Source organism: Castor canadensis, chromosome 6, assembly GCF_047511655.1.
Source record: "Castor canadensis chromosome 6, mCasCan1.hap1v2, whole genome shotgun sequence".
Taxonomy (NCBI): Eukaryota; Metazoa; Chordata; class Mammalia; order Rodentia; family Castoridae; genus Castor; species Castor canadensis.
Window position 1 is genome coordinate 134,031,249 of NC_133391.1, and position 19,552 is coordinate 134,050,800.

The following is a 19,552-nucleotide window of genomic DNA, read 5'->3' on the forward strand; positions in this document are numbered from 1 at the left end:
AAGTAAGAATCCTTATAACAGGATTTGTGCAATATTTTGGGCAAAAAATTGTGATAAGGTTGTAGACCACCCATTTTCTGATCCATGGATAAAATCCTCATTACTCTTCAGGATCATAATTAATGAATATCCTTCAGTTCTCACAGGCTTTGTTTTTTTAATAGTACTTATTGTCAATTTGCAGACATACATTAGAATTCTTTTTAGACACACTTGAATTGTAAAATGTTGGTATTTTTCTGTTTCCTAGGTTAGCATAAAAACTTGGTATTTCTTATTTATATCTTCTTGCTTATATGAAAAAACGTACAGCTCTATTAACACCAGTTCAGATGGTGTATGTGCTGTCAACACTAGTCTGGTGATCATGACGGTACATGCAAAAGGAAACCACATTCGGGAATGGCATAAGGTCTTTGTAAAACCTTGCAGGGCAATAAATATAAAGTTCTATTTTTATGTGGTTTAGTATGTATAAGTGAGTAGTTTCTTGAATTTTATACTTTATCATTCTCTTTGAGAATAGATCATCACTACTACTGGAAATCCTAACAGTTTAAGATAGATTCACAGCCAGGAGTTGGTAATATTAGATGCTGTTAGTCTCCTAACCAATACAGTAAAAGTGAGTTGTGACTGGTTCTTAATTATAAAGGTTTTCAAGAAAGCAATTGTGCCCCCTCATACCTTTTGTGAGAGTTTGATTTTTCTTTTCCCTCCCAGAAAGTTCAGGGAGAAAAACTGGGAGACTTTATGCAGCTTTATACATCATGTTAATTTATATTTGTATGAACTTGAATGTAATGTGAGGTTCTGCACACACACATGCACGCACACATACACACTCAATTTCTATTTTCTTTTCTAGAAAATGCTGTCCTAGGTCTCAAAAATAGACACTAGAAATTTAAGAAGGCAAGAGGAAAAAAAGATGATGGAACTTAGATTTTTTATGTGTTTGAGCAAAATAATTATCTTGATTAATTGATACAGTACACACTGAAGGCTGTCACTACTTTAAAAAGTCATTAGGGTAAGATAGTAAAAGTGAACTCTGCTAGCATTATTTTGATTAAGTTGAGTCTTCTTGGTGTCTTTCTTGCAATTTTCCCTGTACCATATTGCACATAATTCTTTCTCAGACTTCATAAGACCTCCCATGCTGTTGAGTGTATTGTTGGAATGGTGGCTTACAAGCAGGTCACCTAGCCCTAAAGAAAACACTCCCAGGTCATAACATATAACTCCTGTTATAACAACAGCTGTGAACAGAATTCTAGAATATCCCAGATTTCACAATTCATGCAAATTTTCCTTGAAATCTCCCCACTTTTATCACTTGGGTTTCAGTATAGAAAAGGTTCTGATAAAATTAATAACATTTATCTTTTTCTTTCTCCTCTTAAGATCAAAAAATATTTCGAACTTGAACCACTCGCCCGTGGAAAACGCTGGATTCTGCAGCCCTGCTCACTGGATGACATGGATGCACTGAAAGACAGCTTCTCTCAGCTGATAAATTTATTGGAAGAAAAAGACCATGAAGCTATGAGAATGTGAAATTTCATAACTTCCCAAAAGGCCTTGAACCTATCACGTTGGTTTCTCATTTTAATTTTGTTTTGGTATCAAGACTATCATGGCATCAGATCTATTTTCTCTAGTTATTTCAGACGCTCATCTCTGTAGTAAAGTGAATATTCTGTAAATCAGGTAAATTATCATTGGCACTAACTCAAGTACACACTACTGAGGGAGAATTTATTCTCTGTTTACCACTAATTATCTTTACCGCATGTCTCTTCCTTCTGTCGTTCTTAGCATCTCTTCTACACTTTGTGTTAAAATGGATAGAATTCGGCTCATGGAAATCAAATCCCTTATGAAGAGCTCAGAAAGACTCACATACTTTGACTCATTTTTCCTGGGTTTTCTATTGGAGTATTGGGTGACTGAGACTCCACAGATATGTATGTCATTTTCATGATCTCTTCAGGATTTGGGGGCTTTTAAATTTTATTTTATCTCAATTTTGTTGTTTTAGTTTTTTGTATACTGACTTATAGACTATGAGCAAAAAAAAAAATTGACAACCATAAGCTTCAATTAATCATCTTATCATAAAGGAATATCTGACCACAGTAAAATTAGCTTTGAGGAACTTAAAGACCAGATTCACAGTGTTTCCTTGATTACATCTGCAATATTGCTCCCTTCTCTCTTTTAAGAACAAAGCCATTGTTTTAGTTGTTGAGAGAGTTGGAGGAAATTTAGGCACAATGCATGCACCACTAGCTACATTTGATCAAGTCCTCAAATATTTTGTAATGAAACCATTAACCTGCATAATGCCAAGCTGCAGCATAGTATCTTTTTCTAAAAATGAGAAATGTTTGATTGAAATAGAGAAAATAATTTTTAAAATAATAAATACAAACTTTAAAACAGCCAAATGAAGTATAGTTTATATTGGTTAGGGTTTAAGCTGGCACAGATTCAACAAAAATATCAAGGACAGAATCATCTGTATATTTATGATTCAAGTACTAATGTAGTTTGATGGAGTCTGCTAAAGTCTCCATCTAGTAGCTAAGGTCTATCAGTATTTCTGTTGCACACCTCTATTTTCAGGGGTTTCAGTGTGCCCTTAAAAACGTGCTGGGCCTGCAGCAAAGGAGTAATTTGAGGGCCTTCAGTCTTTGGAACTAATTTTTCCATTTAATTTAAATGATAAATTACATAAAGATAAATGTACAGTTTTAGTAAAGTTGAACACCTTTGACATTTTCTAAATCAGGAATAATCTGTGGACAATGAGGTTCATAGATGAAATATTCTTTGGCACATTTTGTAGACTTTTGGCCACTTATTAAAATACTAAATGGCCAAGTGATAGAAAATGCTCCCCACACCCGAGCAATAAAAAGACGTTGGTAATTTTTAGGTGGCATAGGCTGATGCCCAAATATCACAGACTTACTGTATCACAGGGTGACATGAAACCTCATAATTTTCCAGAGGATATACTTCAGATCCTTCCCTTCCTCTACATGTAGCTATGATAAGTTAATCCTGCAAATAGATTTTAGTGGAATCATTGCCTCTGAAATAGCCAACATTCTTTAAGTTTTTGGGTTTGGTTTTTTTTTTTTTTTTTGTGAAATGGATCAGAAAATGATCCATAACAATTCATATGCAATTTTGTCTACAGTACCCTTGAACACTTCTAGCACTGTAATAATCTGTAAGCAGCACAGAATTTTTATCCTGATGACCAGTTACACGATTCCTGTTTGTATTTTGTGCTATTGTGCTCATCTTCTATGAGAAAAAAATCGATGATTTTTCAGGCCTTGCTTTCCTTGCAAGTTCATTAAATGTAGAATGTTGTCTTTTGAAGATACTGTGGCGGAGTGCTCCTCAGCCATCTGTTAAATGACTTCCCGTTGTCTGTGTGTGTTCACGTGCACTCCAGCGATGGGCTTCTCCACAGCCCCACGACTGTCTGCAGCGTCTCAGCCGTCAGAATGAAAACATTATCAATCAGTACCCAACAACAGCTGTTTTTGACAAGTTTCTGTCTGACGCCTAATGCTTTACAACTGTCAATAAGGCTCCTTCTTTGTCTAGCAGGTCAGAGCTCGCTGTCTTGCTGCTTCCTTGAGGCATCCTATCCTTATAACCCTAGAATTTGTCATGTTTTGGAAATCCATGGGGGGAAGGGTGGGGCCTGGCCGGGTGGGAGAGGATGGGGGTGTGGGGGTGTACGTCCTATTCCTACTTTTGTGTAAAGTGCCACAGGTGTCTTAGTTTGCATATTCAAATATATAGGAAAAACAATCTGTTATGTATTTCTTCACTTAGCTTCTTGTTATATTTATGGAAGTACCAGTTTTTGTACCTTCTTAGCTAAAACAGTTGCCTTTTTATAATGGCAATTAATTTATATAAAACTTTGTATCTACTGTAGTTTACAGTATCGGTTGCTAATTAACTGCCACACCACCCTGTCTTTCTATTAAACAAAATGCTGTATCTGTACATAGAGGTTAACAGATTCATGTGGACATTTGCCAGGCAAGAAGAATTCGTATTGCCCATGATTTATATATGATTTCCACTATCTTCCAATGAAAATAAACGCTGAGTAGGACTGGTGTTTTCAGACTGACTCCTTTCAGCCCTAGCATTTGGGAGCCCCAGACTTCTGTTTACATTTGTGTTGCCTGTTTAAATCTTCAAAATAAGTTCTGCTGCTCTTGGGTCAAAACAAATGATTAATTCGCATTTCTTTTGAAGCAGTTGTGAAAACCCTAACAGAAAAAGAAGCAAGTGTCTTTTCCAGTTGGTTTCTTTTCAGCAGCAGTTAGCTTCGTTGGGAACCATTGCCTCAGAAAGAGTGAACAGATTTGAGAAGTGAATGCAAAGTGTCATCCTTCGATCAAAGGAATATCTTATTAGATTTGCCCTGAAAGCCACTTTCTAAGAGTGACACTGTTTGGCCCAATGAACTGTTTCTCTGAATGGTGGTTGGTGCCCTTAGGAAACTGGTAGATGTTTTTTGTTGACTCAAGAAAAAAATGCTATGCAAAGAGGAGAGCACTCTAGGAAAAAAGAGTGTGTGAGAGTAAAATCAGATAGTACATGGATGGAAGAAGAGAAAGAAGGAGGGAAAATAAAAACACTGCGTAGTAAAAGGTGAAACCATCAAATCCCAGCTCTTGTTTTGTCCCAAATGCCACATTTTCCTGACATACACTGTCTGACCAGAGAGTTTTGTCAACACTTTGCTTCTAAGCTGGGATCCAGCCTGCATCCCCAGTCTCACTTTTAAGGTAGGCAATGAGAGGTTATCCATTTTCTAAGCATCTCATCCCGCCCAAGCAAACGTGGACAGAACTGTAAGGTTTCGAAGCAAATGGACTTTTCTTCACGTCCAGTTGCATATTCAGATTTTAATGGAGATCTATTATCCGTGCCTGGCTTCATCTTAATAATTTTAGGGTGCATTTTCATTAACCTCCTGACCTAATGGAACAAACAAGAAGGCATGTGTGTGGGGTAGGGCTGGAAGTGAGTTGTGTTTGGGAGGGAGGGTCTGTCTTTGTTATGCAGAAAGCTTAGAATATTTCCCAGCCTGGCCCAGGAGATCTGAAGTTCAGGCTGTGAAATGTATTACCAAGTCATGTTGGGAATTCCTGGCTCCAGAGGGTTCACAACTTTTCATTGCCACTGAGTCAGAGGTGTGGTGAAATGATTTGCATCTCAGAGCTAACTGTTTTCCAACTCAGATGCATGAAGTGACTGATGAGCCTGTGTTTTGGCATCCTACCCCACCCCCCCCCCCTTGCACTAATTTAGAAATCCACCTCAGAAGCCTCAGATGGGGTATCAGTTTCCCCTCCCCTTTTCTATTCTCTGAATTAAAAATCTTTAAAAAACAAAAAACTTTTCTTTCCACCCACTATCTCATCAGATATGGAAATTCTGACATCCCATCCTGGGAGTTTGTCTATCTATGACAACCTCTTCCTAATGTGACTTTCTGTGAAGTCAAGGAAAAGAGTTTAAAAGTCACAAAAAAGAATCTCTCCAGCTAAGCCTTGTCTACCATCCTGCTTTCCTACTAAGCAGAGTGAAGTGAAAGGTTATGATTTGTATCCCGTGTTCTCTATAGTCTCACCTTGTGACCTATCTCTGTTCACTGGGGTCTGCTCCAAAAGACTACCTCTAGTGTTCCCAGACTGAGCATGCCCTTGCCTTCTTCCTCTGCTCAAGTTCTCTGATCCCACGAGGGACACTATGAATAATCACTTTTTACAAGGATCTGCTATAGGCTTTGTGGTTTTCAAAGCAACTTTACTTGCCATATATTCCCTGTGAGGTCACTGGTACCTGTTTGGAGAATAAAGTCTTGCTAATCCCAGCAAGGTTTATAACCCAGTCAGATTCCTGGCCCCTTCCCACTCCCCTGTTCCTTTCACTAGACATGAACCAACATAGATACAGCTATCAAATTGCACTTTAAAAAATAGAGCTGGCCAAGTGGCTCCAGTGGTACAGCACCTGCCTAGCAAGCATGAGGCCCTGAATTCAAACTCTAGTACCACCAAAAAAAACATAAAATAAAATAAAATCTTCTACAAACTGCTGAAGAATGGTGAATTTCCTTTTTCTTTGTTTTTCAAAAATTGGTTCCTCTTACTCTGTCTGATGCTTTCAAATGTTCTACACAAATATTTCAGTCTGGTTCTTTCTAACAGCAACATTCCAGCCATGGAGGTGGGCTGGCAATGTGCTCCCCAGAGAAGAAGGCCTGGCTCAAGCCTATGGGGACAGATCAAATAAGCATCAGGTTCCCTAATCTCCAATTCCCTGCTTCCTTGTGGGATAGGGGGGTAGGAGGGATGACTACTTGTTTCAAAAAGGCTAAGATCACTTACATCACAGACAAGCCTTCCTGAAGGTGTGAAATGCAGCCTTCCCTGACAAGTGATTCATTGAGACACAGGCTGGAGCTCAAGCATCAAACAGATGTCAGACAAAACACCAAATGCCTATAAATGATTGCTTTGCAAGCAATGGAATGACTGGAAGAGCTGGCCTGATGATGTTCCCCATGTCTGGACAAGCTTACAGAAGACGTGGGGGTGGGAGAACTGGTTTTACACAGAGTCTGTGAAGAACGCTGTTTCTGGAGTGAGAAATGAAACACCGATTCTTACCTGAGAGTCTCATGTAAGGATGACTGGTTTCTGGCTGGTTAGTATATAATATATGGAAAGGTTGATGAGAAAAATGCATGTTCAGGGCACCCCAAAGGCCAGACTGGTGTAATATGATATTAAATCATTAGACATATAAATATGAGAGTAAATTAAAAATGAGAAGATTTTGTTGGAACGGAAACTGCTCACCAAAAGGCAGAGACAGGAATGCAAACAGTAAGTCTGGTTGTCATTTTTGGAACCTGGAGCAAGTCAGGTTGGTTCTGGACCTTGTCCAGCTGTTTTACAGCTTTCTAGACATGGGGTGTATCAACCAAACACTTTTATGAAGCGGTTTTGACAGGAGTTTTGAAATGACAGGTTGTCAACACAGCTTACCATTGTCATTTTTATGGGTTTTATTTCACAATTAGGACTTTTGGGTTGAATAATTTTAGGGCTTCCATTCATTAATTCAGTACATTTTTTGGTGAATACCTACTGTGCACCAGTCATTGCGTTGGATGTCAGAGATACAGCAATAAATGACAGACTTAAAATCCTTAATCCTATGAGCGTAGGATTTTAATTCCTGTAACATTGGATAAATTGATTTTTTTCTATGAGCCTAGAGGTTGGGGACATTTTTGTTAAAATTGCAATGTGAGTATAGTTTTAAATATTTGTTCATGGTCCTAATACCTGGTTTTCTGGCCTCTTAATTTAGAATTATTTTTGAATCCTGACTTAGTATCCTTTGAGGCCATTAATAAAAGTAGAAATCTAAACACACACATAAAAAAAGGCTTTGTCTCTTTTTTTAGCATCTTTCTAAATTGAACCCTGTAAAGCTAGCATCTTTTATTCTGCTATTTTACTGCTACACCAAGCATGTGTCTAGCACGCAACAAACTCTGTCAATTACATATTGTTCTTTTTATCTCCCTTGTATTCGCAGGGCTTTACCTCCTTCTCTAGAATAGCTCTGTCTTATCCTGTCTGCTGATGGGATGAATGATCTATATTTGAAATGTTGAATGTTGATTCTCCATGAGCAAAGTGCTTACTCAGTAACCATCTCTGTGTTTTATTCCCCCTCACAGGAAAGACTGTGGCATAAAAATCATGCCACACTTTGCATGCCCAGGCAGAGGCAGTAACCTGCAAACTATATAACCCCTTGGGGTTTTTTTATTGTTGTTGTTGTTTAACCTAGGCAGGTAGCAGTGAGCGTCACCTGGACTTCAAGAGATTGCTTTGTTTCTCCTCTCATTGAGATTGGGAGCTTGGAAAGACCCCTTTCCACCCACTATTTACTCCTAAAGGGCCCTTGGGCAAAGTTGTTCCTTCAGCAGGAGATAATGCATTTGGGATTTAGAACATTCCGCCAATCTCTGCCTAGACCAGTTGTATTTCTGTGAACATATAAAGCTCACACTACTCTTTCCTCACCGGCTAAGTCCCATGCTACCTTGCCTTCTAGAGAGTCATGACACGACCCCTTACAGTTAGCCCGACTGGATGTCCATTCAGGTAGGATCTCAAAAATTAATTGAAATAGAAACTTGTCCGTCTCCTTTCACATTGTTCATTTTAAATCATCGAGATGTTTAGGTAAACAGCAGGATCCAATGAAGTCACATAATACCAGAGACTAATTAAAATGTGTGGATAAATTGGATGTCTGACCCTAGTGAAATAATTGATCTGTGCAATGATACTAAGTGTGTTTTAAAGTCACAGGGAAGGAAGTAGGCAGGCATTGTGTGCTCTGGGTAAAGTGTGCAACACCACTGAAGTATTCTTGTCAAAAGATTGGACCTGAGTCTTTTCAACCCTCTAGATCTAACAATTCACAGAAATATGGAGTATATGAAGTGGCACACAGTGACAAAAATCATCAAAATCCAGACTACTTGAAACCTGACAGACAAATGAATTGGTTTCTTAAATAGCAAGAAGGAAAAAGGAACTGGAGGAAAGCTATAAATTAAAAATCTTAAGAGCTCTGTCAAAGAATTACAGACTGGGGCTTATTTGAATTCTGTTTCAAACTACTAAATTATAAAAATAAAATTTGAGATCCTGGCTACTTTGGAGTCTGAGATGGGAAGGATCACGCAATCCCAAACTATGTGGGAGGCTGAGGTTGGGAGGATTATGGTTCCAGACCAGCCTGGGCAAAAAAAGTTTGTGAGACCGCATCTCAATGGAAGAAAAGCTGGATATGGTGGTGCATACTTGTTATCCCAGCTACAGCAGGAAGCATAAAATAGGAGGATCATGGTCCAGTCCAGCCTGGACAAAATGTGAAACCGTACCTCCAAAATAACTGAAGCAGAAATGGCTGGAGGAGTGCCGTAAGCAGTAAAGCACCTGCCTTGCAAGCACAAAGCCCTGAGGTCAAACCCCAGTTCCACCAAAAGAGAGAGAGGCAGAGAAAGAAGTGGGGAAAAAAAATTAAACACTTACTGAATATTTTATGAATTAGGAATCATTGCTTAGGTGTGGTAATGGAATTGTGTTGTGTATTTTTAAAAGGAATACTGAGATGTTTATGGACAAAATATTATGCTCGAGAGAGAGGAGCAGAAGTAGGTGGGGACATTGGGTGACAAAGCCAAATTCTCGATACTTTGTTTTTTGTCTCTGGATGTGACATTGACATTTCCCCCAAGAAGTGGATGGGAAAAAAGGGAGGGAAAGAAGGAACATAAAGTGAAAAGAGTAAAACTAAAGTATAAAATAGAAAATATTTTCAATGCAAAAGCAAGCATGTTGCCACAATATTTTCAGAACTCCTCCAAGTTCATAAGAAAAAAAAATCACTTAATGAAGAAATTAGCAAGGGACTTAAACACACACTTCACAAAGGAAGAGGATGTCCAAATGTCAATTAACCCTATTAGTAAAGTGCAAATAAAAACTATCACGAGAGTGCTACGATTCACGAGAAGAGCTAAAATTAAAGACAATTATCAGGAAAAAGAATAAGAGAATGAAATGAGTCTTAGTCTGCTATGTTAATCACCACTGAAAATTTGTGTCCTGATTCTAAGAAGAAGTTTTGTAGCATGGTGACTAATCAGTTTTTGGAGTCAACCAGAACTGGCTTAGAGTTTGGCGTCATTCCTCACTAGTCACACGATGCTGGACAAATCATTTAAATTTAGTCCATGTTGCAGTTTTGTAATCTGTGGAGACAATGTATCTACTTCAAAGGATTATTATGGGAGTCAATAACTTTGTGTGTATTAAGAGCTTCTCATTATGCCTGGAACTTAGGAATCATTCAATAAAATGGTGACAACTATGATTCCAGCGATGTATGTTTGAAGACACTTTCCCTTTGCATTTCCAATTTCTGCATATGCTGAGATAGGTTGAATGGTGCAAATGCTGAGGTTTTACAACCAATGAAATTATGTAATGGTTACAACACTTGTCTTATGACTCCATCCTTCCTGGTTGTGTAGTCTTTCTAGATCAGTAAATAAACTTCCTCCAGAGACCACCAAAGCCTCTGTCTGTCTTGATTCAACTGCCCACCTGTTGATATATTCATTGAACAAACACTGACAAATGTATATTATATACAATTCACTGGGTTATATATACTAGAGAAAGGTAAAGCTTAATCTGCCTGAGGCTCACCCCTACAATCCTAGCTACTCAGGAGGCAGAGAGCAGGAGAATTGCAGTTTGAAGCCAGTCCGGGCAAATAATTTGTGAGACCCTATTTCGAAAATACCCAACACACACACAAAAAAAGGAGTGACCCTGAGTTCAAGCCCCAGTACTGAAGAAAAATAATTAAAAAAAAACCTTACCCTGATATAGTGCCCAGGACTAAATTTGCTATTTAAATGTCTTAAAGGCTCTCTGGTCCTTTCTAGAGTTCCTATGTCATCATTAATTTATAAATCATGCAAACACAATGCCTTCTGTTATCTTCTTAAATCTACAGAAGTAATAAAAAAAATCACTATTGCTGTTGGCCAAAACTTCAAATTGAAGACAAAGATTTCAAGTCTAATACACTTTTTCCCATAGGGCTGGGATTGCACTAAGGTGAGCTTTATTATCGGTGATTATAGAAGTGATTCATATTCACTGGAGAAAATACAAAAAGTATAAAGGGAAAAAACAGAAAATAGCTGTAATCCTAGAAAGAATCCCATGAACATTGGATGCACTGCCTTTCAAGTTCCTTTCTATAGACTTTCACAAAATGGGGTTCCTATCATACATTTTGCTTTGGAGCATGCCTTCTATTTTCTAATATGTTAGGAACATTTATCTATATTGCTGAATTTTTCCTAAAATATGATTTTTAATCACTGCCTAGCACTTACAACTACCATTATTTAACTAGTTCCCTAATGTTGGGTATTTTAATCTCTGTTTAAATATCTTTGCATAAGAGAATTTGAGCAAATTCCTTAATGATTTCCATAGAATAACTACAAGTGGAATAATAGGTTTTCTATAGCTCAGGCTGGCCTCCAACTCATGATCCTCTCACTTCAGTCTTCCTAGTACTAGGATTACAGGCATTCGCCATAATGCCCAGCTGAATTACAGGTCTTAGAAGTTATAGGGACAAAATAAGTGAATACTTTAAAATCTTTAAAACATTCTCAAATTGCCCTATAACATGTATCAAGTCACAGCTCCTACCAGTGACTAGATGCCGGCTGTTGTGAACTTGATCTACTGAATTATTTTAATCTCTCCTGACTTAATAAGTAGAAAATGAAATCTTACTTTAATTTGGTTTTGGGATAACTGGCATTAGAGCTAGACTTTAAACAAACAAAACAGCTTTGGTTATCATTTTCTGGGGAAGTGGAAGAAGTTTAACTCAAATATTTTCCTCCTACCTGTTAAGTGATATTGACCACAGGGTGAATATGTAACATATGCTATGTCTGTGGGGTAGAAAAACTTATAATTTATAAATACCATGTCCTTGTGATGAGTCCATGTGCAGAAAGCAAGTGTGCAACAGTAGGGAGGAAGGTCAGATATAGCAGAGGAATAAGGAGCCAAGGATCACAGGTGTTAGTCTCTTGCCCAGAGGAACAAATGAAAACACATGGGGAAATGTAGCCTTGAACACCAGGATGAGGAACTGTGGCAAAATCTAGTGGGCAATGAGGAGCCACCAAATGCTTTAAAGAAGAGTGACATAATGTAAACAGTCACTTTGGAAAAGTAACCTGGGAGAGGGTGAGTTGGCAGGTGATCACAGGGTTCAGGTAGATAAATGTGTTAGGGTGAAAATGTAGCACGAGAACATTTGCCAAAGGTCACAACAATAAAATTACCAAGGCCAAACTGAGGGGCTGAGGTAATGAAGACAGAATTTGAAAACCAGCCTCCGTTGTCCTTGTTCCCTGCCTATCACTGCAGAGCCCAGTGGTCCTGGGCAGTGAAGATGGATGACCTCCAAAGGTGCCTGATGGATGCCATGCTGCTGGTGTCTGAGTGGAGGGTCTGCAGTGTCCTATGTCTTCACAACCATGGAAGACTCCAAAGGTCTAGGGAGTCACACAGAAAGTGCTTTGTTGACCACGCTCCTGTTGCTTCAGATAACAGAGCTTAATCTTGGGTCAACAAATAAACCCACCCACAGATAAGGTGATCACAAATCCGTTTCTGAGGCTGCACAGCTGAGCTGCTAGGTAACTAACTGGAACAATGTATTTCAAGATGCAATAGTACAGCTAGGAGACCAGACAACCTTCTCCACTAGCGCTTCCTTCATGTAGCTCCAGTCTCACGAATTTCATACGGCAGCCATGCTCAGAAGGGCCCTGTGCTTGGTTTAATGCTCTTGGAATTCTTAATTATTCTGTCACTAAACTTGTGCTTCGTAAGGGAAATACACAAGAAAACAGACCTTCAAAAGAGTAGGGAGATACCATGACATGCATGTCTTTGTCTCTTCATATGTGGCACTGCCAGTGTCCCATTAGCACAGAATTCCAGGGGACTCATGGTGCACAGGAATTCTGAAGACTTAACTAAGTACAAAGGAGGTCTGTTGAATCTGTGTCTACATCGGAGAGGCACTGCTATGCTTTGGTAAGTGTCCTCCAAAAGTCCATATGTAAAGATGTGGTTCCCAGGGTGATGGTGTTGAGAGGCACTGTGAACCTTTGAGAGGTGGGACCTAATGAGAGGTCCTTAGGTCATTGGGTGTAAACTCTCTCTCTGCCTCCTCCAATTTGCTTTCTGACTATAAATATGACTACTCATTCTGACATGTGCTTCTGCCATTGTCATCCACCACACTCATCAGAGGCCAAAACCACTGGGCCATCTGATCTCAGATTTGAATCTACAAACTCCCTCCCTCCCCCTCCCTCCCTCCCTCCCTTCCTTTCCCTTTCTCCTTTCTCTCTCTCTCTCTCTCTCTCTCTCTCTCTCTCTCTCTCTCTCTTTCTCTCTCTCTCTCAGTTGGGGATCAAACCTAGGGTGTTGCATATACTATGCAGGTGCTCTACAACTGAGCTATGCCCTGGGTCCAGCTTTTCTCCTTATATTCTAATTGCCTTAGATATTTCATTGTAGTAACATGAAACCAACTAATTAAATACTGACATCCGCCAGGGACCATACTTTCTATTCAAACCCGAATTTGCTTCAAATTCAGGAAGAAGGCAGTGGTATTCTTTTATTTATTTATTTATTTATTTATTTTTTATTATTCATATGTGCATACATGCTTGGGTCGACAATGGTATTCTAAAAAGCCCAAATAGCTAGGCATGAGTGGCTCACGCGAGTAATTCTAGCTACTCAGGAGGCAGAGATCAGGAGGATCACAGTTTGAAGCCAGCCCAGACAAATAGTTCATGAAACCCTATCTTGAAAATACCCATCAGGAAAAAAGGGCTGGTAGAGTGGCTCAAGGTGTACGCCCTGGGTTCAAGCCCCAGTACCGCAAAAAAACAAACAAAAAAAAACAAGGAAGCCTTTCATATTCTTTCTTACCTGTGTTACTTCCTTGTACTAGCCAATCACTGACAGTAAAAATAATGATATAGAAGGAAGGAGAAGAGAAGGGCAAACCATGGTTCTGGTTCTTTTCAGTTTTTTTTCTTATTCACCAGAAACCAAAAGTAGAGTGTTGATGAAATGTGCATGTATCAAGAATTAAAATAAAAACAGATGTGTTAGTTTAGTACTGAATATATATGCATGTATAAGCTATGAAACACAAATTGTGTAATTTCAGTGATTATTCTGCATATAAGTTACAATTTCCATCTAAAGCTATATTGCACAATATAGAGATGAATGGTAAAATTAATGTTAATTGTCCTAATTTTTCTTGACTTAAAATGTCATTAAATAGCAAATCCCCTGGGTTTTGAAATAGGGACCCCAGATTTTCATTTTACACTGAGCCCTGAAAATTACATAGCCAGTCCTGTGTGCAATACATATATAGGCTCTAACAATTCAATTGGTTTTGAATTCCAGCATTGACACTTACTGAACTTGTAAGGCTGTTTCCTCAATCATAAAATGGGGATAATAATAATTCATTACAAACAACCATAAGATTTTTATATGCATTAAATGAAAGATAAGAAGTAAACAACTTAGGACCTTGACTACCACATAGCAGATGCTTAATAAGTGTTAATTCTTACAATTGCTAAAGTATGTTAGCTATTATAGGGTGTTATGGTTTGGACATAAAGTGTCTGCCCAAAAGGCTTGGGGGCCTGTTCCCCAGGTGGTGGTGCTATATTGAGAGGTTCTTAGACCTAACTGAAGAAAGTAGGTCACTGGGAACAGGTCCTTAGGGCTATCTTGTCCTTGGCCCCTTCCTGACTCTCTCTCTCTCTCTCTTTCCCGCTCTCTCTCTTCTTCCTGTCTACAATGAGGTGAAGAAGCTCCTTCCCCACACACTCCCACTGCCATGATGTTCTGCCCCAGCACAGGGGGCCAAGCAAACATGGACTGACCCCTCTGAAACCATGAACCAAAATAAGTCCTTCCTCCTTTAAGTTGTTTACGTCAGGTATTTTGATCACAGCGACAGATAGCTAATATGCGAGGCTAAATTTCTGCAATCACTCTCTCTGATGTTCTACCATAGGGTGGTGCTGGTGCAGCATTGCTGCGTGTACTTTACTCTGTCTACCTCCACTCAGCTGGCAATCTGTCTGAGAGGAAAGAAATGCCAGTCATCCTCTAGTGTGGGACACTCCCACTGGGCTGACTGCTCCTATGTCACTGGCATTTTATAGATGCTAACTTCAGGTAGAACACTCCTCACTAGTCCCATTAATTATGACTAGGTCACATAGAAAAAGTGCGAGAAATTCCAAGAAAGCGGCCATGAAGGTACAATAATCCCTTTGACACTTCCCAGCACTTCTCTTCTGCCAGAGTCTGGTTGCCCTCTAAGGTGATCTTTGAAAGATTGGAAAAAGAAGTCTTTTTGATTATTTTTTTCTCTATTGATCTTTAGTCAGAAAGATGCATAAGTATATTTTCTAGGATAGAACACAACTCTTAAATCATAATTCTGCCTTTTGAATGCACAGAACAAAATTACACAGTGATAGTGACATCATACTATTGACTTTCCCAATAGCATTACTCCCACTGACTTCCAATAGGGCTCTGAGGGTGTGGCATGTAGATGTCAGTTATGCAAAGAAGCCAAGCCAGGCTCTTAGGTCTACTGAATCAGAAGATCTGTGAATTGGAGTCCCCAGAATCTTTCAGTGGGATCCCCAGGCAACTCGGACCATCACTACTTCTAAGGATTTGTGGGCAGCAGAGGGCAGAAGAGAGTGAACAATGCTGAAGGTGAATTAGGAATAAGGAAACGCGTTTTTCCAGGCACTGTTAAATTCAACCTACATGAGCCATGTTCTTTCTGTAGTTGTGGTTGAGAATTGCTGAGGGTTTGGAGTCCACAGGTCCCCTGTACTGTTGGAGATCTGAGAGCCATGTTGCGGCATTGTCCCTGTTGAGACATAAAAGGGTCTTCTAGAAGTGAAATAAACATCTGGATCTGAGAAAGAGAAAGACTCTGAAGAACTCTGGAGGAAAGTATCATAAGACTAGAGAGGTTTTGGTATGCTCAGAGTAGGTAGGCGTCAAACTATATTACACCTTCCCTTGGGTTTTAGGATGATGTTCTAATGGCTACAGGCAGGACAGTTTTAGGGACACCAGTTTCTAGTTTTTCCACTAACATGGGTGTTCATTCCTAAATTGATCTGCCTGAGATTGGGTGCCATTCTCCTGCTTCTGCTGTCCCTCCTTGTTATACTCCCTCTTCTTCTACTTTAGAAAATACAAGCAGACCTGTCACCATCTCTTGGCTAGGCATCCAGTGACCTGAGAGCTTAAAGACTGGCCATGGTATAAAAGGAAAAGCAATTGGCACAATGATTCCCTGCAAAGAAATTAGTGCTTTAACCAAATGCCACCCTGCACTGCAGCAATCTCCCAACCCAATCTTGTCTCAGAAGATTCCTGAGAACTCACCTTTGCACTTGTTTTGCCCAAATGATCGAAGTTATCTGAGTGTCAAATAAAAGCAAAGAACAAGGGACTAGAATTGTGAAATACCTTTGCCTTAGCATGCATTCATGTCCCCACTTCCCTGCAGCATGCAAGGACTTGGGCATCCTTAGAAGGAAGAGGGGGCTGCTCTCCCTCCTCGATACAGTATCTACAGTATGGGGCTGGAAAAGTCATCAAAAGCATTAAAGGTATTAGGGCTGTTTACTCCACATTCCTATCTATCTGCTGCCCAATTAACATGATTTGCAGCTGAGAAAATAATACTCCACTCCGTCAGAGACAAATTGAGCCCCAGAACTGTGAAACAAAGGAGAGAGGCAATGATGTTTATAAAAGTTATTGCAAACAAATGCACTTCAAAAGGAATTCTGTGACAGATTCTGTTTCACAGTGTCCTCCCACTTCTTTTTGGCCTCTTGAAACCCTTCTGCAGCCTCTGCTGGGTGTTTCACCACTGGCCTGATGCTTTAGGATGTAGTGCAATGTGTGGAATTAATGTAGTCCAGAGTCTAGACCTACCTTGTCCAATACGATAGCTATTGAACACTTGAAAGGTGACTGGTCCTGTCTAAGGTGTTGTACATATAAAATACACACTCAATTGCAAAGAGTTCATGCAAAAAATGTCAAACATCTCAATTACTTTTGTTTTGATACATGCTGAATTGATAATATTTTGGATATAGTGGTTAAAATAAAATGCTGTATTAAAATACAGCTTACCTCTTTCTTTTTACTTTTTTAAAATGTGCCTACTAGAAAACTTAAAATAACACAAGTGGAGACTTGTGGCTCACATTATATTTCTTATATTGGACAGTCTGCCAGTCTAGACTATCAGTTGAGCAGTCTCAGGCAAAGGCTGACGGGAATGTGAATGTTCAGTTCTGATTGGTAAATGGAGTTGGGGAGATTTTGGGTTAGTAGTGACCCCTCTTGCTGAAAAGAGGTATACTTGTGATAGTTGCAGCATGTGAAGGCCAGGCTAACAGATTGTAAACCTGCCTTCCTTCTGGTTCTAATTCTTATTTAACCTCAAAGGAACTTTAATATTTAAACCAAATGGCATCTGAGATTTCAGTAGGCTGATGTATTGCTCTCCATTCAGCCATTTGAGAAATCCTACTGAGGTCTCTGCACAGCTGAGCTCCAGTTGCTGCCATGTCCCAATGGAAGTCTGGCACGGCACTAATGAGCTGATGAAATTTTTTTCTCACTTGTTTGATATTAAATAGGAAAGCCTTTCGAATTAAACGTTTACAGATAGTGTGAAAATTGGAAGTGCAGGTTTTAGCTGAGCCAACTCCAACAGATCCAAAGGATCTGTTGCCTGATGGTGAGAGAACAGGGCTGCTGGCTCTCCCACCAGTGTGGGGAAGTGGGAGCTGTCTGCCAGCTTTCTCCTTTCCAAAGGTGAATGTCTCACACACTGCATCTACTGGCTTTACTCCTCTGTGGGTACAGCTCTGTCAGGAGCACCATTGTGGAAGATGGCAACTTAGTAGAATGTAGAACTTTTGGATTATGAGGATGGGCCCACTTATTCTGTTTAGAAGCCAATGCCAGTCATCCTGTAAAGCCTCTACTTGAGAGTAGCAACATCAACAATAACAGAAGTACTTGCTGAGTGCTTACTATGTGCTTAAAATATATTAGTTCACCTCATCACCAGCACTGTTTGACAGAAAGGGTTTTGTTTTTATTTGTCCTGTTCTGTTTTGTGTGTTTTAGTGTTGCTTTTTAAGTTGCCCATGCTTACATAGTAAGTATATAGCTAACTGCAAAGCCAGATTATCTGAACAGAACCCATACTCAGAATCGGTCTGCTATTCATGTAGATAATAAATATGAAAATATTAATAGTATCCATTAGAAATAGTACAATGACAAATCAGAGCTTGAGTCCTGCAGCAGGATGGGAATATGTGTGTGAATCAGGACCCAAATGTAAATATTTTCTGTCACAATAAAGGTTTTTTGCATAAAAAGGGCCAGTCTAGGTCTCTAGTAAGGATGTTAGTGCACACAGAACTAGTTGAGAATGGCTTCCAGATTTTACCTTAGTAGAATCTTCCTAAAATTGGAAGTCACATGGTATAGATAACTTTTGTTTCATTGTGGGGCTTTTCTTCAAATAAATCATATCCTCAGATTAAATATGAAATTGAGTTTACAGGGGTTGCTGCTGAGACCTCCATGAACTCATCACCCTCTTCTCCCCCCATGTAGCCCTAGGGGACTATACAGCTGATTGGTCACACAGAATGATGCAAAACTACTGGAGAACTGGGTTAGGAGATCCAGATTTAAATCCTAGTTATGCTACTTATCATTTACATAGGCTTTCATCTAATCATTCCTCCCATGGGGTAGCTGTGCTTACACACAATTCTCTAGAAAATGAAGGTTGATCAAATGGAACTTTCTTAATAAGAATTATTTCTCAGTCTGTGTCTGCAAAGGGGTCACTTACCTCACTAAGCTTTTTAAATCATACCTGGCTTTCTTGAATTGTAGTCAACAGCCAATCCCTGCTTGAGTTTTCACCTCTAAGAAGGCTCTCTGCCTTACCAATTCCCCATAGGGGTGAGATAGGCATGGCAAAATTTCTCCACTTGACTTTCCTAAGAGGAAACACAAAGCAGCAGGAAAGCGAGTGGGAAAGTCAGATATCGGGCAAGAATCTAAGAAGGACTGTGAGCTAACCTTGTAGTCAGAGCTTTTGTAGAAAGGCACATGCCTCTGCTTCTTTCCTCAACTTTCCCAGGAGGATGTGAGGAAAGAGGGGCTATGATCCCTTGGTGTCCTTAGAGAAAACATACTTAAAGAATAGTTTTCTTTCTATTAGATCCATCCACATTTATAGATGGATGGTGACTGATAGCAACATTTGACAGTTTAGAATAAAACAGACTTTTTCTGAGTGGAGATGCTTTAGAAGAGAAAGATTAGAGCTTCCACAGATTATCTTTCTTCTTTTGTGCCCTGAACCAGGCAGTCATACCTGGGTCATATTAGAACAAGAGGGGTTTGCTATGAAGTATCTTCCATGTGGCACACTGCTTAAGACTACCAAAGCTCCAAGAATAGATAAATAAGTAAATAAAATCTGAAGACATGGTTACTGATTTGAAAGTCTTGTTAGGAATGTAGACACAGCTAACCAAAACCATTCAAGTCAGTCAGAGAAACCATGGACACCTCTCTAGGGCAAGCATGCTGTCATTCATAGGGTCCACATGCTCACCCTGGGTTTTCAGACTGGTAAAATAGATGGCAAG

At 39.5% G+C, this 19,552-nt stretch overlaps 1 protein-coding gene across 3 annotated transcripts in view; it reads left to right on the forward strand.

Annotated features, from left to right (window-relative positions):
• Arl15 (ARF like GTPase 15) overlaps window positions 1–4,196 on the forward strand; it is a 384,701-nt gene extending 380,505 nt beyond the window's left edge. For 2 of the 3 annotated variants that reach the window (XM_020171995.2, XM_074077502.1), the window contains one exon: window positions 1,408–4,196. In XM_020171995.2, the coding sequence (XP_020027584.1) occupies window positions 1,408–1,560 (153 nt within the window). In that variant the 3' untranslated portion in view covers window positions 1,561–4,196. The remainder of the gene's footprint in view (window positions 1–1,407) is intronic. The other variant, XM_074077501.1, reaches the window with a different exon arrangement.
• The last annotated feature ends 15,356 nt before the right edge of the window (window positions 4,197–19,552 follow it).